The 24,924-nt window shown below is 36.5% G+C and overlaps 1 protein-coding gene across 1 annotated transcript in view; it reads left to right on the forward strand.

The window, feature by feature from the left end:
- LOC145259245 (uncharacterized) overlaps positions 1–24,682 on the forward strand; it is a 53,123-nt gene extending 28,441 nt beyond the window's left edge. The window contains exon 4 of the mRNA XM_080117085.1: positions 23,295–24,682. Within this exon, the coding sequence (XP_079973211.1) occupies positions 23,295–23,450 (156 nt within the window). The 3' untranslated portion in view covers positions 23,451–24,682. The remainder of the gene's footprint in view (positions 1–23,294) is intronic.
- Positions 24,683–24,924: the final 242 nt, after the last annotated feature.

Here is a 24,924-nt window from a genome sequence, read left to right on the forward strand (position 1 = left end):
AATAGCGCGGTGCTACTTTACACAGTGAAGGCAGACACCTTCATGTGCATGCATAAAGTTTTGGGTGTACTTCCAGCACGTCAGTCGCTGTCTGGGAGTCGCTGAGTGAGGTGCTTTGTGTTCATCGGATTACCGATTCTCTCAAGATGACTGAATGTGTTGAGCAACAGTACTGCATCAAATTTTGTCAAAAGCTTGGTGATTCTCAAAGCGAAACAATTCGTAAGATTCAACGGATGTTTGGAGAAGATGCGATGGGTGTAACACAAATTAAGGAGTGGTTCAACTGATTCAAAAATGGCCGCACATCAGCAGAGAGTGACCAGTGTTCTGGCAGACCCCAAACTGCTTGGAGTGCAGCTGTTGTTGAGAGGGTGTGAAATTTGGTGATGGCAAATCGTTGTTTGACCATGCGGAAGCTTGCCAAAGAGGTCGGAGTGAGTAAAAATTCTATACATGCAATTTTGTGTGATGATTTGGGCATGCACAGAGTGTTTGAGAACAACTTGTGGTGTTTCCTGGAATCTGAATGACAAGTCTCCCCAGATTTCCAGTACTCTCCACCTCTTTCGATAACCTTTGCAAAAGAATTTGTATTATCGCAACAGCTGCTTACTATTGATTTCTCATCGGCGATGACCATTGGTTTTCACTAGAATTTGGGTGGCAATAAGCCTCCCCAAGGTCCCAGTCCTCTTTGCACTCATCCAGTAGGTCTTGCTAATGCTTTCTCTCCTCGGTTTTTCCATACTCCTTGACCCTCATTATTTGGTGTGGTGCCCGTTTATGGTGACACTTACAAAAATAAAAAGTGGGGGGTGCCTAACAGTTATACAGTTACATGATTATATTATTACTAGCATGGGTGCCTGGTGTTGCCCGGGTGTTTGGAGGTGTATGCTGAGCAAAAAAAAAAAAAAAAAAAAAAAAAAAAAAACGATCAATTTTGTTAACTTTGATCCCTATTATGAACCCTTAAAATTTATTGTTTTGGGCTCAAACCAGTTTATTAAGTTAGATCAATGTCCAAGGAGCCTATATCTAAAAGTTCAAGTGTTTAGACCCAAAATTGTCGGAGGAGTTTGGTAGAGTTCTCAAAGGTCAACTCGTTGAACTTTGACCCCTTAATCGCCAAATTTTATGCCGAAAACCGATCACATCGATTTTCCCAAATCTCAGTACCTTGTATATCAAATTTCGAGTCTGTAGATCAAAAATTAAGAGAGCTATTGCGTAGGGAAATGTACATAGATACACAGACAGACAGACAAACAGACACGTTCACTTTTATAGATATACTAGCATGGGTTTCTGGCGTTGCCTGGGTGTTTGGAGGTATATGCTGAGCAAAGAAAAACAACAACAAAAAAAACGGTCAACTTTTTAACTTTGACCCCTATTATAATACCTTAAAATTTATTGTTTTGGGCTCAAATTGAGTTATTAAGTTAGATCCATGTTCAATGAACCTATATCTAAAAGTTCAAGTGTTTAGACCCAAAATTGTCGGAGGAGTTTGGTAGAGTTCTCAAAGGTCAAATCGTTGAACTTTGACCCCTTAATCGCCAAATTTCTGTCCGAAAATCGATCACATAGATGTTTCCAAATCTCAGTACCTTGTATATCAAATTTCGAGTCTGTAGACTAAAAATTGATAGAGTTATTGCGTAGGGAAATGTACACACACCGACACACAGACACGTTCACTTTTATATATATATATATATTGTTTTTAAAATATAATTTTTAAAATAATATATATATATATTAGCATTTCAGCCCGGCGTTGCCCGGGTGTTTGTATGTATATGTTGAGCAAAAAAAAAAAAAAGTGGTGATAGGAAGGCAGGCTTGAACCTGTACCGCAAAGGAGGAAAAGAACGGGGTAAAACCTAACGTCTATGCTGTTACGACCACCGGCAAACTGGAAACGACATTTTTTAAAATTAAGGCTCGACAATCTAAAGGAGAGGATAACTTTTAAAAATATCGGCAAAAAAGTGAAACCCCCCCCCTGTAGAAAAGTGCCTAGTTGAAGGGGAAGATATTAATGTTTTTAGCCAATTTTTCGATATTTGTCATATGAAAGGTCGAACTTTAAAACGATACCTATCTTGGTAAAATCCGTCCCCTCTATTGAAAGTTTAAGGCAGACATGCAAACATACATACATACATACATACATTTATATATTGATAACTAAAAATTTTCGACCCAAACTGATGAAAAAGCTTGCCCTATCTCTAAGTACCCTTTATGTAAAATTTCAAATATTTAGACCAGAAATTGTCTGAGTAATTTGGAAGAGACCGCAGAGGTCAATTTTTTTTAACTTTGACCCCTATTATGACCCCTTAAAATTTATTGTTTTGGGCTCAAATTGAGTTATTAAGTTAGATCCATGTCCAAGGAACCTATATCTAAAATTTCAAGTGCGTAGACCCAAAATTGTCGGAGGAGTTTGGTAGAGTTCTCAAAGGTAAAATCGTTGAACTTTGACCCCTTAATCGCCAAATTTCTGGCCAAAAACCGATCATTTCTCAGTACCGTGTATATCAAATCTCGAGTCTGTAGACTAAAAATCGACAGAGTTATTGCGTAGGGAAATGTACACAGACACACACACAGACACGTTCACTTTTATAGATATATAGATTATTATTATTTTGTACTCACTAGGGAGTTCTCACATTACAGCAGAGATTACCAACTGATAATAAACTGGAGTCTGGGTGACAACAAGTGTCTCCAGATTTCCAATACACTCCAACTCTTTTAATAACCTTTACAAATGACTTCATATTATAGCAACAGCTGCTTGTCATTGATTTCTCGCTGGCAGCGACCATTGATCTTCACTGGGATTTTGGTGGCAATAAGCCACCCCAATATCCCAATCCTCTTTTCACTCTTTCAGTGGAGATCTGATAAGTGCTCTCTCTCCTCGATCTTTCCATCCTTCTTGACCCTTCACAAACTAGCGGTCGAACATTTTCTATTTTTTCAATGGCAGATTTCAAGGAAAGCAAGGGGAATAAGTTAGTTTGTCATATCAAATTGGTCATACAACTCTTCCACATTAAAACATACGATGGAACTAGATGAGTAGCACACCTTTCCCTAGTCGACGAGGAATGGGCGAAGAGACTGACGATCTTGATGTAGTCTGAGTGCGTCCTCCAAGTTCCACCAAAGAATGCTGAGCATTCTTTTTCACAACATGAGCATGGACAATCAAAATTCTGATGTTGAACTTAATTCAGCCGCTGACAGTTTCTTCCATTTACATCACAATGTGCGCTGTTAAGACTATTCTCATCTACGCAAAAACTGAAAGGTCCCATTTCAAAAAGTATTTGCTCATAAACAACTGTAATTTAAACCTGCTCGACATGCATTCCTTTCCCCCACAAGTTCACGAGGAATTTCGGATGAGTGACGTGAAAAAGAATGCTGTTCACTCTACACTCTGAAACAATAGGGTTGGTTAGCTTATGTCCTAGGTGATGAGAGGAGACATTTACATTAGCTATCTCCCCCACCCACAGTGAGTTTTTTGCGGGCACGACAAAAAAATCCTGTACAAAAGTCCTCTGAAGCTATATACACTGTGATAGAATCACTAGTCTTGGTTTCGCCGGGGCCGCAACTTACTCACTGGTGCAGTCTCTGAAGCACCAGGAGTGTTGTGTGGCATCAGTCGGCTCAAGGCCCTGGGAGCCTTCTTGGCAATTGTATGCATGTTCTTGGAGGTGGTGTCGTTTCCAGCTCCAGCGTTCTTGGGAGTGGCAGAATCTCTAGCTGGGTTAGAAGCATGAGGGGTAGTTGGAAGGATCTCAGAAGGGCTCAATGGCACGTCATAAAAATCTTTATTGCTGGACTTACGTATGGGACTATCCGTTGGATTACTAGCATGGACTTCTGGCAGGGTGGCAGGAGAGTCCTCTGACGCCCCTGGTATTGTGCTGACAGAGGCGTCTCCGGCAGCCTGGTGACTGGTAGGAAGGACTCTATCACGTCTTCATTAGTTGTGGTTCTGAAAGGCTTGAATTTCTGAAGGTGTTGTCGGTTTCTGAGCGTAAGTCTCCCAGAGCCATCTATCTTGACCACATATTGGTGAAATTGTCTCACCTCCACAACGGTGCCTGTTCGTTCCCAGCATTTAGGGTGATTTCCAGTTAGGTTTTGAATATGCACATGATCCCCCACGCTTAGAGGGGGCAAAGATCTTGTATGCTCGCTCCACTTTTCATGCTCAAGGGAATGATATTTTGCTAGTGCCTTCTCTCTGTTTACAAGCGTTTCAGATGTGGGGTGGGGGCAGTACCAACCCATTGGAATCGGGATGGGATCTCTAATGGGTCGTCCGAAAACTATAAGAGCAGGAGATGCCTTCGTCTCTGGGTCGATGGAGTTGCGGTATATTAGCATCGCTCGTTGAAACTTGTCCGCATTGATGGACCCGCCTGCTGAGGTGTTATCCATCAGCATTCGTTTGACTGCAATTTCTGCTCTGCAGTTGGCGTGAGGGTTGGCAACAGAGGTAAGGCGATGGTAGACTCCCCATGATCGGAGGAAATCCTGAGTCTTCCCAGCAGTGAACTGGGGTCCCCCGTCAGATGTCAGCTCCTCAGGCACTCCGAAAGTCACAAAGACTTCTCTTAGGCGCTTGATGAGGCCATCTGTGCCGTTCTTTGCTTGGAATACCATCAGCCAGTTGGAGTACCGGTCGACCACCACAACATAATCATGGTTGTTGTGTGTGAAGTAGTCGCTGGCGATCTTGTGAAACGGGTACTCTGGAGGTGCAGCGTTAAAAGGTGGCTGCATAGCATTAGACTTTGCAATCCGATGGCAATGGGTGCAATTGTCCGACACGTTGGATGTCGATGCTGATATTGGGCCAGTAAACCGAGTCAGCCCCGCAGGCACACATGAAGCTGATTCCCTGGTGGGCCGCATGCAGGGCTTCTAATATCTCTTGGCGTAATGTTGCCGGCACAATGATGCGGTTGCCGGCAAGGATGATGCCATCAATGGTGCAAAGGCTGCTGGAGATGTGGTGGTACGGCCGGAGTGCGGTCCTTAGCTGTCGGCAGTCCAAAGGAAATCCATCGTGAATCAGTCGGTGTAATTCCTGTAGGTCTGCGTCTGAAGATGTAGCTTCCCGCACCATGTCCCAGGAAACCACATTAGTGACTGCATAAAGAGTGTTAGACATGGATGCGTGTATCCCATCATCCTCTCCAATATCTGCGGTGTCATCTGTGCTAGAAGCATCATCTGCGTGGCCGGCGGCGGCAGCAGGGTACCGGGAGGCAGCGTCAGGTCCTAGGTTCTTCTTTCCAGAGATGTGGATGACTTCAAAGTTGTAGGAGAGAGTCTTTTCCTTTAGATTCAACAGATGGCGATTGTCTATCTCCGTCAAGGAGCAGTCATTGAGTATCCCAACCAGCGGCTTGTGGTCGGTAGCCACAGTCAAGTCACGGCATCCGAGGATGTAATACCGTGTTTGGTGCAAGGCGTAGACAACAGCGAGGGCTTCTCCTTCAATTGGTGCATACCTGGATTCTGCCGCGTGGGTGAAGCGGCTACCCACCAGGCAGAGCTTCCAGCCCTCCTTGCAGCACACAGACGTCCTGGTGGCGCAGTCACAGTACTTCTGCATCATGAAGTACCCGATGCCAGCAATCGGTTAACAGACATTAGCTAGGAACTCGATAATTTGATAAATTCTATTTTTACTTGCAATTATTTTCTACTCATTTATTTTTTGGAAATTTGGGAATTTATACTACTTTTGACATGACACGTAAGTATGTAATAATATTTTCACCTGAAATGTGTTGGTTTACGAGATCACTAATCTACACAATTGTTCTAGTTAGCCATAATTAATTACAATTAACGAAGCAGTTGACCCATGTTTTAATAAAAAATTTCAGTACTTCTGTAGTGAACGACATATTTCTCTGTAATGTAGTCTTGACATGCCAGCAGCTTACGTAAATAAGGGTTATGAAAAAAATTTTTTTTTTTTTATAACCCTTCAACCTTTTTGTGGTGTATCTTGTCAAACTCGAGAATTTTTCTGGCATCGTGGATAAAGTACTTGATGAATCAGTTGTAAGTTACACTCTTCTGGAGGTTGAAGGTTCAGCCCTCAGTGCTGGCAACACTAACATACAATTATAAATTACTTAGAGCTTCTACCCAGTCATGGCTTGAGAGTATCCTTCCCCTATGTGTTAGGATTAAATAAAGAGTTCTGTTCGAAATTCTGTGCAGATTCCTGAGTTCAACAAGATACACAAGATATACCTGAAGAAGGCCAGAGGTTACATTTACCAAAACATTGTATGAATAATACTCAAGATGAGAACAGTAGTACAAATAATGCAAATTATCAGTCTTCATCTAAAAAATTCAGAAACAAAAAGAAACTAATTTTGTATCTTTTTCCTTTTTTATTTAACTAGATTTCTTCCTGATTCAAACAATCTAGTCCAAACTCAATAGGTGACTCAACAGGTCACTTTTTTTCTAGTTAGATATTATTTTGGTATTATTTTAGATTAACACTTACCACAAAATCATGCTCTACCCCCACCTATCCTCCATGTAATTACTTAAAAAAAACTAGAATCTCGTTTTTTGGAGGGGGTGGAGAATTTTTTAGGGTGTGAAAAACTTGACAGAAAGAAGAAAAATAATAATAAAATGTAATTTTCGGTGTACGCTAATATTTTTCAATAACAAGTAAATATTTCATAAAGTTTTTCTATCATTTTATTTTTAACTCTTATATTTCACAACCGAGTTTATATGCACAAGATTCTTTTTTGTTGACAAAGAGATGGGGGCTTATGGTATCACTAACCCTAAGTTCATGGGTGGTTGCCAGTTGGATTAATGTAATTTTTAAAAAATCTTTTTAGCCTGAAATTAGTAACCACTGAAATCGTCTAATTGAATGTAACGAGTACTTCTTCAGATTAACACCTATGTCTAAAAAAGAAAATGCACAAAAAACTTTATGTATTTACTTGTTAGGTAAAAAAATACCATGCAAATTCATCCAGTATTTTTAACATATAATGTGAGGAGGGGGCTTTGTTAACTTGTCCTTGATAGATTGAACTCTATCAAAATGAAAACAATTTGCTTGGGGATGCTAAACTGCACTAGTGCCGTTATTGTAAAACTATTAAATAACGATATGTTTAGAGCAGCAGTTAGCAACAGTATTAAGAATATTAGTTCCTTTTTACCTTAGGGTCATAAAGTAAGGGTGGTAACTTATTTCAACTTAGTTTTAGATTTTTTAAAAACTTTTCAACAATTAATTTTAAGAAATATTTTATTATGTGTACTAGTGTATATTGTGATTCTTGTAAATGTTTGGTAGAGCTGGACTGGAAACTTATGCAAATCGCCGGAATATGCTAAGCACTGATCAAGTTGATCAGCCAATCAGAATGCGACAACAAACATGATTAGCCTAAGTCGAGCAGACGGCTTTTAATAAATTGGAAGAAAAAGAAAAGAAAAAAGAAAAAAGAAAATTTTAGTTATTAATTTTAAATAATCAAACAGCATAAGCCAATTCATCTAACTATGCTGGACAAATTAGTACAGATTTGGGAACTCGTGACTTTTTTGTCTCCCAATTTTTTGTCTGCTAAAATCACGTGATTACAGTGTAGCGTCAATAAAATAAACCATTCATTCAAGTGCCGCTTGTTATGGATTTAGCTGAATACGATATTAATCACTTTATTGGTATATGCACTTATGTTACTGGGCTGGTGGGTGTTTTATATAACTATTCTGTACTTTCTCCTAACAAATCAATAAACAAAAAAGATATCATAAAATTTGAATTTATATATATATATATATATATATATATATATATATATATATATATATATCATTTTATTATATATATTTTTGGAGGGGAGATTGACTTAGCGAGATAAAGGACCGTTTGAATAAATTCATAATGAATTAAATTTGTAATTATTAAAAAAAAGTTTTTTCATTTGCGTGAACTTATGTTACCAAACTGGCAGGTTTATTGTAACTATTTTGTACTTTCACCTAACGATTTAAAAAAGATATTATGAAACTTGAATTTAACTTAAAAATACTATTTAAAAAAAATAGCATAATAAAAATAAAAGAAAAAATCGTTTGGGCAAAATCTTTGTAAATGTCAGGCGACGATACTTGAAGACAACCATGAATCTATATATCTATAAAAGTGAAAGTGTCTGTGTCTGTGTGTGTGTGTGTGTGTGCGCGAGCCTTTTCTAGTCTCGCACAAAACCACGCGTTCACAAGCAATATTACTTGTCATATACATATGCGCACACAAACATACGCACGCACGTCCACACATGTACATATATTCACGTTCGCGTATATACACTCACATTCACGTGTATACACACACACACACGCTAACGTACACACATGTACTCACATATGCGCACATGTATGCACACATGGGCAACGTCACTTCCCCTTTCAAAAGTAATCCACATATGTGCAAAAAGACCACCGGAAACAACTATAAAAGCAAGAGCAATAAGCAGCTTCTTTCTTTTCGGACCAGCTTCCAAGCTGAACGGTCTACGGACCAACAGCGTGCCCTTTTGGCACGCGCCTCATGTCACCCGCTACTATGCATGGGACAAGAGTTAACAGGCAGTACGTACACCTTATACGCTTTCTCTCACATTGAACTGGATTGACATTCTCACTCTTTCTCTCTCTATACATACAACTTGTGCCTGAGAATACCTTAGCGTAGCTGACTGCTAACATGGTGCACAGCTTTACTGATGTCAACCCTCTATCTTTTCCTTTGTCTACACGCTGGACTGTCATTCCCATTTCCACTACATTGCTCACTCCTTTTTCCACACGCGGACATTCATTCTTCAACAAAAAATAAACGACACGTTTATTTTATCCAGCAATTGAGTTTTGTTTCCTTCATTCCATTCATTTCATTATTTTCTTTTGTAATGGGATTAGGATTTATATATCCTAGTCCTCTACATGTGTGTGTGTGCATTTCCCTATGCAATAACTCTGTCAATTTTCAGTCTACAGACTCGAAATTTGATATACAGGGTATTGAGATTTGGGAAAATATTTGTAATCTGTTTTCGGCCAGAAATTTGGCTGTTAAGGGGTCAAAGTTCAATAAATGTTAAAGGGTCATAATAGGGGTCAAAGTTTTAAAAAAACTTGACCTCTGCAGTCTCTACCAAATTACTCAGACAATTTCTGGTTTATACATTTGAAATTTTACATAAAGGGTATTCAGAAATAGGGCAAGCTTTTTAATCGGTTTGGGTTGAAAATTTTTAGTTACCAATATATAAATGTATGCATGTATGTATGTTTGCATGTCTGCCTAAAACTTTTGACAGAGGCGACGGATTTTCACAAGATCAGTATCGTTTTGAAGCTCGACCTTTCAGGCGACAAATATCGAAAAATTGGCTAAAAACATTAATTTCTTCACCCTCAACTGGGCACTTTTCTACAGGGAGGGGTCGCTTTTTACGCCGATATTTTCGAAAGTCATCCCCTCTTTTCGATTGTCTAGCCTTAATTTAAACTTACGTCACCTCCGATTTGACCGTGGTCGTAACAGCAAAGACGTCACGTTTTTTCCATTCTTTTCCTCCTTCACGGTACGGGTTCGAGCCTGCCTTCCTACTATCACTTTTTTTTTTTTGCTCAACACACACCTACAAACACCCTGACAAAGCCAGGCACCCATGCTAGTGTGTATATAAAATAATCGGAAAAGAGCAAATTTCAAGCGAAAACTGCTTACAAAGACTAAATTTTCGAACCTTGGCTTAAAAACGTCGATTGGTTCTAAAATGGGTGATCGATTTACAAGAACGTTGCATTAGTAAATGAGCACCCCATTTAAGTATTGACTTATTTTTCTTTCTTTTTTTTTTTTTTAGATAATCAGATAGATTAATATCCATTCAATAACAATCCGCTGAAAAACTTATAAAAATGACGAAAATAAAAAATATAGGTGCTACTTACTGATCCGCGCTATTTTTTTAAATTGTATTTCCAAGTTTAATTAAAGTTTTATGATATGATTTTTTATTGAATTGTAAGGTTAAAGTATAGAATAGGTACAAAACACCGTCCCCATATTAAGAATGGCTTCTTAAATAATAACGTTATTATTTCAGCACGGGTCAATAAGTGCACTAGTGCCAAAATATAAGACCGCTCGCGGCTCGCCACGTCAATGTGATTCGAAAACCTTTTTTTCCTAAAAATAGAGAAAGTTAATGTTTAATAAAATCTAGGCAAAAATAATAATTAAAATATATATATATATATATATATATATATATATATATATATATATATATATATATATATATATATATATATATATAAATGAATAAACATCAGCCAATTTTAGATTGATTTCCGTTGTCCGAATAAAATAAAATATCGAGATTTTTTTTAAAAATCCGGAAATCTTGTCATATAGACAGCAAAACGAAAAATTGTTTAAAAAAAAAAAAAAAAAAAAAAAAAAAAGGCAACAGATCCAACATGGTAAATTTTTAGATTAGGTCCACCCACACCCCACCGGGTTTGTATTACTGTACACATAGATTCGAAAAAGTTGTCAAAAAACAAATATATAACAAATAAATGTTATCAAAGGCAAGATAAGTTACTTTTCTTCCTAACTGGATACATTTTTTTTATTTTTATTCAATGTAACATGTTTATTCAGCTCGAAAAACATGCAGTGTTTACCGATGTATTGGAAAATTCAAAATGGCGCCCGACACTCTCTTTAACATGGTAAGTTTGGGAAAAGGTGTTATAAATAATAAACTAGACAAAATACTATTAAAAAAACACCGAATATATGTCAACTTATGTCACGGTAACATATAATGAGCAAATTTCTAACAGTATTTTGTCTAGTTTATTATTTATAACATCTTTTCCTGAACTTACCGTGTTTAAGAGAGTGTCGGGCGCCATTTTGAATTTTCCAATACATCGGTAAACACTGTATGCTTTTCGAGCTGAATAAGCATGTTACATTGAATAAAAACACGAAAAATATATCCAGTTAGGTAGAAAAGTAACTTATCTTGCCTTTGATAACATTTATTTGTTATATATTTGTTTTTGTTTTTTTGACAACTTTTTCGAATCTATGTGTACAGTAATACAAACTCGGTCCACCTCCACAATGTTCTTCTAAATGACGACTTTTAGGTTTTCGACTATGCTGAATACGGAAATCGCATTGAAATTTTGCAGAAATATGCAGTTATCGAGATATAAGAAGTTGTATTATACACTGTATTCTTTGGTGGCCATCTTTTTTACGCACGTACGCGCGTGCCATAAGCAAATCTACGCGCGTAACAAAGTTGACTGCCAAAGAATACTATGCATAATAGAACTTTTTATATCTCGATAACTACTTATTTCTGCAAAATTGCAATGCTATATCCGTATTCAGCATAGCCGAAAATCTTTAAAAGTCGTAATTTAAAAGAAAATTGTGGAGGTGGACCTAATCTAAAAAAATACCCAAATTACTGACAGAAACTTTTTTTCTGGTTGGCAAATGACGGTGAAAATGGCGACCGCGCGTCTTTGTAATTAACAGAAAGCAGACGACATTTTATTTCAAACGATTCATTCAGACGAAAACATCAGCGAGAATCAATCAAAAATTATCTAATGTTATTTATTTATTACTATTGGTTTTATTTTAATTATTTATTTAGTCCTAAAATAAATAAAATAACCCCTAAATCAAGGTATGTCGAAACATAAACCCATTCTGGAGTGGATGGCGAATAGTTATAATATATATAGAATAGTTATAAAAAAAAAAAGAAAAAAAATCTTTCTTTCTTTTTTTTTTATAACTATTCTGTACTTTCACCTAACAATTTAATAAACAAAAATAATACCGTAAAAAATTGAATTTAACTTAAATATCTTATCAAAACACAACACGGTCCATATTCTTCATAAATATTGTTTAAAAAAAAAATTGATTCATTTATGAATAAGTGTCTGATTTTTTTTTTTTTTATAAATTGTTATCAGAATTTTATTACATTACTTACCCTTTTTAGGGGTAGTTTCCGATTTCGACTTACAGAACAGAACAGAAATGGCAAAAGTCGACACCGAACAGTCAATTAGTACTGATATTAACGCTTGCTTCGCACAACGTGATGAAATTCATTTTCGATTTTAGCACAAATTGTCTGGTTTAAATTATTGTCTGGTTTAAATGAACTTCACGAATTGATTGAAATTTGTCGACTGCTAACGGCTGATCGTTAATTGGCTAATTCCGTCGGCATCTTCGACTATTTCCGTAACAATGCCGGAAAATACCGACGCAATTTTGCCAGAATTTGGGTCGATTTTTTTTTTAAATAAAAGACTTTTATAAAAGAACATTTTTTGTACGTACACCGTGTTTTATCTTTATTTTTTATAAAGTAATAGGGTTCGTGTGTTTCTGTCTGTGTGTACAGCTCTCCATCATCAACGAAATATAAAGGAGGTGAGAGGGTAGATCTCTCCTGGTAGAGAAACATTAGAACCCATTTTAGGATGTTTCTGTTAAAGGAGACATAAGAATCTTTGCCTAATTTCTTTATATACTAGTCTACAAACCACCCCCATATCGAATGACTTATGCTCATTTGCATATCACATTATATTAAATCTCTTTAACTAATTACCTCGACCTTATTACACATTGCAAATATTCTAATCATTTCAACTGTACTATTTACAAAATCTATTTAACATTTAATTATTTAATATATTTTCATTTAATTTTATATTCGATTTATTTCACTTTACGTATATTATCAAAACAATTCATTGGCGAGGAAAGCTTTATGTTTTGGGATTGTATTGAAAATGTAATGGAAATTTCAATTTCGTTCCGTTTTAATCTTTTATATTTTACTTGCCAATATAATTGAAAGAATACAATTCAACTATCGTAATTTTATATAAATAAACAAAAACAAATATTTAAAAATAAAACTTTATTAAAAAAGAAATAATTTTATTTTTAAATGAAAAAAATCAATTAAAACGGAACTAACTTTATTTCCATTCTATTTTTTAAACAACCCCCAAAACATAACGCTCTCTTCCAGTTATAGCCAATTTTTTTTTAATTAAATAAAACAGGTCAAAATAAACAGATAAGCGCATTTTCTTTTACATTTTTCTTACAACCATTGTCATTTAACCAACTGCAGGATACCGTTACTTTTGTGGGGTTGTTTTGAAAATGGCACGGAGATTATAATTTCGTTCCAATTTAATCTTTCTGGTCGAGCCTATTTCGAAAGCCTGTCTTATCATAGATTTGAACTACAAATAATTTATTACATTTTGATTATTACTATCTTAAGACTTAAAGCTTATATTTATTTCATTTTTCTATTTATATATTGAATTAGTTATTTCCAGTCTTATTTAAACTTAGTACTTTCTTTAAACCGGATGAACCTTTTATAAAAATATGAGTTTAACGTAAAGAACACGAACAAGGTTTTATTCAACTGAATTTCTTCCAGTTTACTAACAAAATATATAAATTTAAAAGAGATATAAATAATAAAATAAAAAGGTTATGTAATTTAAAAGAAATACACGTACTCACAAAAGCAGAACTTTTTTTTACACATTTTTTTCTTTAAAACCATAACAATGAGACTAACAATTACCTAGATCTTAGTAATTATTTGTTTTAATAGAACTGTTTTAATTGTACTGTTTACTTAGTTAACCTAAGTTGGTATTACATTTATTTTACATTTACTTTTTTTTTTAATTATTACTTTTAGACTGTGACGTTTACACCCGGAAGTAATGAGTCACACGTAGGTCGCTTTTATTCATTCCTTTTGGTCAAGATCAAAGTGTAGTATCTGTTCTTCAGATGCTGCACTTCATTTTCTTGTTCTCTTTCGGTGGAGGAGAAATCCTTCACGACTGAGACAATTTTTATTTTTGTACCTTTTCTCCACGTTAAAAAACGACCCTGGTGTCTAACTCTGTCCCGTGGGGAGGCATAGTAAATAGGTACAATATAATTGTTTATAATTGTACTATTCAGAAATATTATTTATAGTTCGTCCATTTCAGTTAGTATACATTTCCTTTACGCTTAATTAATTTACAATCATTAATATCGTTAAACAATTCCGTTTAAAACCGAAATTATGCCACCCAAACGAAGTAGAAACGAAAGTGAGGAAGAAAGAATGGAAAGATTGGAAGCTAATAGACTAAGAGTTGCTGCAATTCGCTCCAATGAAAACAATTCAGATAGAGAAAGACGTCTAGAACTTAACAGGATACGTCAAAGAGAAAGGAGAGCAAGACTGTCAGATTTGGAAAGAGAAACCCAACGTGAAGCTGACAGAACTAGACATGCTGTAAGGCGGTTAAATTCATCACAAGATGAAATTCAAGAAAGGCAAAGATATGCACTGGAAAGAGAAGCAATATTACGATCGAATGAATTATATGAGGTAAGTAGACGTACACAAGGTCAGTTGAGAGTGGCTCAACGACATCAGAATGAATCGGAAACCCAACGAAGCTTTCGCCTATACCAAGGGCAACAACGAGAGGCTGCATGGAGAGAGAGTATGACTTTGCCCCAGCAATTGACAGAAAACGAGGCAGCTAGACAACGAATGACTGCTTTGAGACACCATGAAATAGAACACTGCAATAGAAAAGGATTGCTCTACAACAAAAATGACTCTCTCACTACAGCTGATATAGGAAAAATGGACAAAGTATGTCAACATTGCTCAGCTGTAAAATTTAAAGGAGAAACCCCTGGTTGTTGTTGTTCTTCTGGCAAAGTTGTGCTTGATAGCTTTCCACCACTGCCTCAGTTGCTTCAAGATTTGCTCTCCGGCAATGGTCCCATCTCTAAAGATTTTCTGCAAAATCTACGCAGTTATAACAATTGTTTTGAAATGACATCATTTGGTCACAAAATTGCGGCAGTACATGGGTGGAATCCTTCTTTTAGAATTCGAGGCCAGGTTTGCCACCAGATTGGGAGTCTTTTACCACCTGAAGATGAAACAGCAAAGTTTATTCAAGTCTACTTCTTGGATAGTCTGGAAGAGGAACTACATAATCGGGGACGTGACAGTAGACTCAATAGAGACATTCTCCAAAGTCTGACTGAATTTTTACATGAGAACAACAGCTTTATTTGTCAGCTGAAAACAACAAAGGAGAGGATTGAAGAAGAACACTTGGTAGAACATAAAGTTGTTATAAGGGAAGACCGAAGGCCGCAAGAAGAGCATCCACGGCGATTCAATGCTCCAACAACAACGTATGAGATTGGAATATTAATGGAGAATGAACCAACAGCTAACCGGGATATTGTCTTGCGTTTTAGAAATGATACATTAAAATGGATCTCCGAACTACATCCCCTCTACGATACTTTAATGTACCCGTTAATGTACCCCTATGGTTCTCCATCTTACAACATCTACATGAAGGCATCCAATGGGCGAAAAGTTACCCAACAGCAATTTTATTCGTACCATTTAATGACTCGGCCTGGAAACTATTTTCTCTGGTACCGAAGGCTATTTCAACAATGGCTGGTGGATGTGTACTGCAAGATTGAAACAGAACGTTTACAGTTCCTGAGGCGTGAGCAACAGACCCTGAGAGCTGACAATTATAGCAACTTGAGAGATTCAATTCTTAGGGAGGATGGGAATCCAGAACAGTTTGGTCAACGAGTTGTACTTCCGGCAACTTATACAGGAGGCCCTCGATACATGTTTGAGCGTCAAAGTGATGCCATGGCATATGTTCGGCGAATGGGCCAAGCCGACCTCTTCATCATGTTCACAACAAATCCAAAGTGGACAGAAATTACAGAAAATTGTCTTCAAGGGCAAGACCCTCAGGATCGTCCAGATATTGTTGCCAGGGTTTTCAGGCAGAAGCTAAAAAAGTTACTTGAATTTATTAAAAAGGGAGGATTTGGCAGGTTGAGGGCTTTCCTGTACAGTATTGAATATCAAAAAAGAGGACTGCCGCATGCACACATCCTCACCTGGCAGGCCCCAGAGGACAAACTTCTACCAGAAAAAATGGATCTCTGCATATCTGCAGAGATCCCTGACAAAGAGGAAGATCCTGATCTTCATGCTAAAGTGATGGCACATATGGTGCATGGACCTTGTGGACCATTTAATCCAAATTTTCCATGTATGATTGACAACAAATGTTCCAAAAAATACCCAAAAGAATTTCTTCAGTGTACCAAGCAAGGCCAAGACTCTTACCCCAAGTACAGGCGAAGAAAACCAGAAGATGGAGGCCAGACTGGTACAATACGGATGAAGAGAAATGGTCGGTATGTTAATCAAGAAATAACAAACCAGTGGATTGTTCCGTACAACAAGGTCCTCCTTCAGCAGTTCAACGCTCACATTAACGTAGAAATTTGCAGCTCGATCCAAAGCATCAAATATGTTCTCAAATACGTGAATAAAGGATGTGATCAAGCAGTGTTTGAACTACAAAGAACTGATGGAGCAGCTAACCAACAAGGCCAAGTACAAAGTCACATTGTGGATGAGATCCAGCAGTTCCAGAATGCAAGGTATGTCGGCAGTTCAGAGGCAGCCTGGAGGATATTGGAACATCCCATCCATGAACATTTCCCCCCAATTGTACAACTTTCTGTTCATCTTGAAAATGGGCAGCGTGTCATGTTCTCAGCTGATACTGCTCTGGAACGAGCCCAAGGTCCACCGCCTGCCACAACTTTGACAGCATTTTTTCAACTCTGCCATGAGGATGACTTTGCAAGGGATCTCAAATACGTAGAAGTCCCTGAGTTTTACACTTGGAACAAATCGACAAAGAAATGGATGAGAAGAATGCGTGGGGTACAAGTTGAAGGTACTGAAAATGATGATGTATGGAAGGCACCATGCATTGGGAGAATCTACACGATTAGTCCAAAAGCAGGGGAGTGTTATTTCTTACGCCTGTTGCTCAATGAGGTTGCTGGTCCAACTTCATTTCAAAATTTGCGAGCATACAATGGTCAGGTGTTTGAAACATACAGAGCAGCGTGCCTTGCTCGAGGCCTTCTAGAAAATGACCATCACTTGCATCAAGCAGTAGGAGAGGCAAGTGCCACTCAATCACCTTCAAATTTGTGAAGCCTATTTGTGATAATTTTAACAGCCTGTGAGCCAAGAAATCCTCTTGAGATCTGGATGGCTTTTCGTGATGTAATATCTGAAGACATTCTTCACAGATACAGGCAAGAAGTTAACAATCCAGAAGCAGATTTTAATGAGGACATCTACAATAAAACTCTTTGTCTAATTGAAGAAAAAGTTCTCCTTATGTGCGGTCAACCATTGGCAAGCTATGGATTACCTGCACCAATGCAAGGGAGAGATGAAAGACTCGCGAGAGAGTATCAACGTGAAGTTACTTATAATCTTGAAGAACTTCCCTACAAGCAGAAAATATGCAAGAAAAACTGACCGATTCTCAAAGAGAAGTTTACAATTCATTCATGGCAATGTTGGAAGCACAAGGTGAAATGAACAAAAACATGATGTTTCTTGATGCTCCAGGTGGTACGGGCAAGACTTTTGTAATCAATTTGATCCTTGCAAAGATTAGATCCATGAGAAAGATAGTGCTTGCAACAGCATTCAGTGGCATTGCTGCTACTCTACTACAAGGTGGCCGCACTCTTCACAGCACTTTTAAAGTACCCTTGGATACTCATCGAATGGATCAGCCAGTTTGCAAAATTACTGGTAACTCAGCCATGGCAAATGTAATTAGAGACACCTCTGCAATCATTGTAGACGAAGCCCCAATGACGCACAAGAGTGCTTATGAAGCAATTGACCGAACACTGCAAGACATCACAGGAAACAAGAATCCCATGGGTGGCATTCCAACCTTATTTTGCGGTGATTTCCGTCAAATCCTCCCAGTAGTTAAAAATGGCACAAGGGCTAACATTGTCAATGCAAGTTTGAAACAATCCTATCTCTGGAGGCACGTTATAGTGAAGAGACTGACTACTAATATGAGAGCCTATATCTCTGATAACACAGCTGCAGCAGACTTCTCAAAATTGCTTCTCCAAATCGGTAATGGTCAGTTTCCTATCACTTCTTCACCTGACACAATTAAGATTCCAACTGCGCTTGGTAAATGTGTCGGTAATCAGAAGCAACTGAAAGACAAAGTGTACCCAGACCTGCAAAACAATGGAAAATCACCGGATTGGCTTGCTGAGAGGGCTATTATTTCGCCATTAAACAGCAATGTGAATCATTTGAACAATTCAATAATGGATGAATTTCCAGGAGACACAAAGCAATACAAGTCAGTTGATTCAGCTACTAATGAATATGAAGCTGTTCACTACCCTGTGGAGTTTTTAAACTCTTTGGAGATATCTGGAATGCCTCCACACATTTTAAATCTCAAAATTGGATCGCCAATCATGATTCTTCGATCCTTGGAACCGCCAAAAATAACAAACGGAACCAGATGTGTTATCACCAGATTGCACACCAATGTACTTGAGGCCACCATTTCCTGTGGTCCCTACAAAGGCGAAACCGTTCTACTGCCAAGGATCCCCTTAGTTCCATCGGACTCAGTACTTCCATTTAAATTCCGGAGACTCCAATTTCCTGTGAAGGTGTGTTTTGCAATGAGCATAAACAAAAGTCAAGGTCAGACATTTAACACCATTGGCGTAGACTTGACATCAGACTGCTTCAGTCACGGTATGTTCTACGTCTCCATCAGCCGGACAGGAAGTTCAGAAAAACTCTACATTCTGGCTCCAAATCAAAGCAGCAGAAATGTAGTTTACCCTGAGGCTCTTTAGTGAAAAGTTCGAGAAATGGATATGAGGAAAAACTGACATGATCTGATTGTGGTAAGTTTTTAGTATTGAATGTGCAAGATAAAATTTAAGCAAGAGTTGAAAATGACTTCAATGAAAAATTTACTATGTAACATCAAGTAACCTTCCTTTTTGATGAAAATGTTTTGTGAAGTTCCTGATTGAATTTCAGTCACTACAAGAGGTAGTTAAAATGTTAATCACCTTATGCAATCGTTGCTCTTACAACATCAACTTACTGGAAAGGTGCCCACAGATTTTGGTACCCGAGTGCGCAACAAAGCTCCGTGCGAAGCACGGGTATCTTTGCTAGTATATATATAATATATATATATATATATATAATATATATATATATATGTGTGTGTGTGTGTGTGTGTGTGTGTGTGTGTGTGTTTCCCGTACTGCCGTCGGAATTTTCCGAGCAGTGTACGTAAAATGCCGAAAAGTGCCGAACGAAGTTGCATGTCTTTATTTTTTTTCTCACAAACCCTAGTCAATTTTTGCAATAAAAAATATATTAGGTATTATTTTACTTCACGTTCACGTTCGTTTAAAACAATATTTTTTGTAGATTTCGGTGTGCTAAAAAAAATCTGCAAACTGTTTCCATCACAAAAAAAAAATAGTTTTCTTGATATAGAGAAATTACTTTTTCGAAAAGTGGGTGGTCACTTTTCCATGTAAATTTAACTTAAAATGAGCACCCACTTTCTGGCCACCTGAGAGAGGGGGCATTTTTTGTGTGCTTATTGGCTAAAAAGTTTTTTTTTTGTTTATTATTATTATTTCTTTTGCATGGTATTAACCCCTGAACTCTGGGACTATTTTCCATTTCACAGCCTAGCCATCGTTTACGCTACGCACGAGCATAAATTATTTCTGTTATTACAATGAAAAATTAATTGAAAAATGAAAACAATATTCGTGCATAATTATTAGATAATGTTTACGAAACTTTTAGAAAAATAAAACTCAAATCAAGAAAAAAAAAAAAAAATGGCACAAATGCACGCTGGAAGGACTTTTTTCTTTTCCATTTTCAGGTAAACAAATCCAAAAATCAATTTCTGTTACACTTCTTATGACTTTTACTGTATTTAATTAAACAAATTTAGGTAATTCTACAGTTTATCGCCGAAAATAGAGACGCCATTTTTTTTTAGAGCACCTGTTGTTAAAATCAAGGGAGAAATCAGTATTTTAAACTATAACCGAAGTAGAAACTAAATAACAAAAAATGGTACTTGTACAGTTAAGTCAAGACATTAAAAAATGAAAATATCGAAAAATGTTGTATGTATCCGTTATGGGACGAAGTTCTCTGGAAAAAAATTTCACTTAATTTCATCAAGTAGTTTTTTTTTGTTTTTTTTTACAGCGAAAAAAACAATTTATTATGATACCGAGCAAAATGTTCGAATTTTAGGAAGAAAAGCTAGTATTAGAGACGGGGAGGGGTGTCAGCGCTTTAACTGGAGTTATCTCCCTTTGTCATTTCTAAAATTCAAACAAGTGACGTAGTAATTGTTAGTAGTGGAAATTTGGTAAATTGGATTATTTAAGTGGAACAGCTCATCAAGAACTTGCTTACGTTGGACTTGAAGATGACCATATTATAGTCAGCCAGAAAGCAGGCAAATGAAAGAGGATTCCATGGGTGTGCAGTTCTAAGAAAGAAACTTTGTTCATGGGATCTACATTTAGGTTTAGGCACGGATAAAGAGTGGAGAAAATTATTGATAGTGTTTTAAGCTAGACGAGTGTTTTTCATGTAAGTTTGGTGAGGGGGAATCATAGATTAGAGCTCAGACGAGCACTTGCCCTGAAAATAAAAATAAAGCAGAGACAGGCTCGCAACGTCTCTTCTGTGAGAAAGAGGTTGCAGGGAAGAGAAAAGGCATCCCCCCACTAGGCTACGAAGTCTATTTTGAACTCTGTCAAGGCAGGATAAGTTTATAAGGTAAAATGTAGACGAAAAGAATATAGCCATGGCATGGATCAACTATAAGAAAACATACAACAGACTCCATCAAGCATGGATAATAGTATGCCTGAAAATGTATAAAATGGCAGGCAAAATTATCAATTTGATTGAAAATGTAATGAAAACATGGAGACTTGAACTGACAACTGTTGGGCAATGCATAACATAGATTAAACTACAAATACTTCCAAGGAAATTCTCTATTATCATTACTGTTCATCATAACCATGATGCCCCTAACAATATACTAAGAAAGTGTCAAGATCACTAATACAGATGAAAGAATGAACCACCTGATGTACATGGACGATCTGAAACGTTTTATAATAACCAAAAAGGAACTAGAAACGCTAATAATTATAACCAAAATCTTCAGCCAGAATATCCAAATGGAATTCATTATGGAAAAGTGCGCACTGCTAGTTATGAAAAGGGGAAAACTGGAGACAATAGAAATCATCAAACTACCCAACCAAGCAGAGATGGGGGTACTAGGTGAACATGACACCTACAAATATTTGGGAATCCTGGAAGAATACACCATCAAAGTAACAGAAATGAAAGAGAAAATTGGAAAGGAATACCTTAGAAGAATAAGAAAACTCTTAGAAACTAAACTATATAGTAGAAACATAATAAAAGGTACAAACACATGGGCAGTATTCCTAGCAAGATACTTTATACTCTTTATAGGTTAGACCAAAGAATAATAGGCATCTCGACCAGAGAACTAGGAGGCCTATGACTATGCACAATGCACTACACCCAAAGAATGATGCCAACCGACTATGTGAAAAAAAAACAAAAAACAAAAGAAGAGGACTGGTTTGTATAAAAGACTGTGTAAATGACACAAAAAAGAAAAGTACAAAATACAGAAAACTAAAAGGATAATCATCACAGCAAGAGCCACTGAAAAAATGAAGAAAGATAACAGAAAAACAAGGAATAAGACGAAAAAAGAAAAGTGGGAAGAGACGATTCATAGGGATGACAAAAGATGAAACAACGAAAACACTTGGACATGGCTAAAAAAAAGGCCTGCCTGCATATTACCACTTTTTTTTTTTTTTTTGCTCAACACACACCTTCAAACACCCAGGCAACGCCGGGCATTCAGCTAGTATATATATAAAAGGCAAAATGTGTGTGACCATTTCGTGTATGTCTGGCAAAAGCTTTTCTCGCACACAGTCCCGGGTTCGTTACTATTGCTTAAAACTGTTTATATAGGTCATATATAATAATATCTAGGAATTAGGAAAGCGCGTAGCGTATAGATTTATTTACGTCAATTTTCACAAAATTATTGCTATTTTGGCTTCTCGTGTGTTGATTGGGCTTTTTAGTATAAATAAAGTGAAACTAAACTCAAACGGACGTATTCGGCATTGCGCCGGGAAAAACGTCCAGAAGCAATCAGCTTTGATCAATCTTGTATATCAGACAGTTGCTATTCAATCTGGACAATTGGGGGCTGCTTTCCCCCTCCCCAACATCTGTTGGGGGAAAAACAGTTAAATTTGGGTAAACAAACCCAAACGCTACGTGACTTCTATTTGACCTTCTGGTCAAATGGAAGCAGCAGAGTTAACTTTTATTGCGCACGCCTGTTTTTATAGTTAAATAAATAAATTCAAACCTGTTTAATGTTGTATGTCGCCGTGACTCAATGGTTAACGTAGCACTTTTTTTTTTTTTTCACACATTAATTTCCAACTCAAGGGTACAGGTTCGATCCTCATACACTCACCTACCAAAACATTTTTTTATTATTATTATTATTATTTTGTCCGATTATTGTAAAAACACATCTTAAATGTACATATATTTTCTCAGACGTAGAAACACAATTGTGAGGAGGTCATCTATAGATTTTAGTCTTACTGGAAGGTTAAATCAGTAAATATTTATAATTCTATTATTACTACAAGCAGTGGAAGATGTTTCTTGAACCTACCTACTACCTTTTTTGTGTGTTTTTTTTTTATTTGCTCAACACACACCTCCAAACACCCGGGCAACGCTGGCACCCAGGTTAGTATAATAATAAATACGAAATCTGTATTAATCAAAATATCATATTTAAGTGTATTTTATGACCGGACAATCCTAGTATCATTATTAACCATCTTTCACATCTGATAATATTGTCACACACAACAATATACCAGCAAGGTCACTTAATATTACCGTGGGCACAAATCTAGTTATAATACTACATATATATATACACACACATTTAATTTTGGTTTCTCTTTTTTTTTTTTCCAGGGAGATAGCGGCGGTCCTCTTGTGTGTCAGCACAACAAAAAGTTCCAGCTGATCGGCATCTCTTCGTGGGGAATGGATACCTGTCATGGCCGACCGAGCGTCTTTGTTCGAGTGAAAAGTTACAAAAAATGGATTGATGACCAATTAAAAGCATAAAAATAGTTTTATACAATTTAGGGACCTCCACTCCGACAATTGAAAATCACCCCACCCCCATATTTAACACAACATGTTTGTATTTATTTTCTGTCATTATAACTTTGGCGACATTCAAAAAGAAGGAACCTTGATTGAACTCTTGAAAAGGAGCTTTTCAGCCGAAAAAGGATAATTAGAAACGAAAATAGTTTAACATTTTTGCGAACCACGAAATTGATGTACTTTTTAAAATAGCCTTTTTTTTTTCTATTCACATGTTTGATCATTCTATGAAAAAATAAATCCATAGATTTTCACAAAAATCTTTAGTACGTATTAACTTTTTTTTTTTTGATAAAATGTATTAAGGGCGAGTTTTCTATTTATATTTACAACAAATTAAGGCACGACAAATGTACAGCAATTGCTCCTGCTGATTCTCTATTTGTGTGATGTTTAGGCATGATAAATTTAGGCACCACAAATTTAGGGAGGACAAATTTCGGCACGAAAAATTGCTCCTGCTGTTTTTTTTTTGTTTTTTTTTAGGCTAAAAATCTTTTAAAAAAAACAAAAACAAAAAAAAAAAACAATTTTTTTTTTTCAGATTTAAAATATCTTTTAAAACAATATTAGTCACACATTAAAAAAAGAATGTTCATTTTTTTTTTTAAAATTGTAAATGTTTATTTGGTTATAGTCAACTAGCGTCGTCCCTAATTTTCTGTGTGGTGCTACCGGAAACCAGTGACAAGGCAAAACAGCAGGTTTACATTTTTTTTTTTTTTTTGTTCAGCATTTGTATTTTGAAGTGATTTATTGAAATAAAATATAAAAAAAGAGCATTATATTCTATTTTTATTGGAACCCTTTGAGTAATTTGTATATTTATTTATTTGCGGACTGTTATCCTCATCTTTATTGTTGTTTCACCACCTTTCGGCCAACTATTCACGTGATGAAACAATAACAATTATGAAGAGGAGGAGCCCTTTAGGGCTAGTGGCGCAGTGGATAAAGACATTGAGTCTCTACGGTTCCAGGTGAGCATTGTCTGTAGATAGCAGTTTCAATCTTACCCAAAGTAGGCTAGAGGATTAGTTGGCCAAAAAGTGGTGAGACAACAACAACTATGGAAGGCAGTAATTACTGAGGATACAGTTAAGAGACTCAGCATTTCTGTCCTGTCGTGGTTAAACACCTGAAGAAGGTCAGAGGAGTAATTGGCCAAAACGTGGTGAAACAACAACAAATATGAAGATGTGGATAACAGTCTGCTAAGAATAAATAAATAAAAAAGAACATTGTTGAAAAGTATGTAATCAAATATGATAAAATTATACGGATAAAAATAACGCAATTAGTCTTTTGTGCACTAATTGTTATTAAAAGTGCAAATAAAGAGTATGTTATATTTATCTTTTTATAATTTTATTTTTATTGTATATTTCTTTTATTGCATATGTCCTGTTTTCATATTTATTTTGATAAA

This window comes from Euprymna scolopes, chromosome 34 (genome assembly GCF_053919585.1).
Source record: "Euprymna scolopes isolate OS-2025 chromosome 34, ASM5391958v1, whole genome shotgun sequence".
NCBI classification, from domain to species: Eukaryota; Metazoa; Mollusca; class Cephalopoda; order Sepiida; family Sepiolidae; genus Euprymna; species Euprymna scolopes.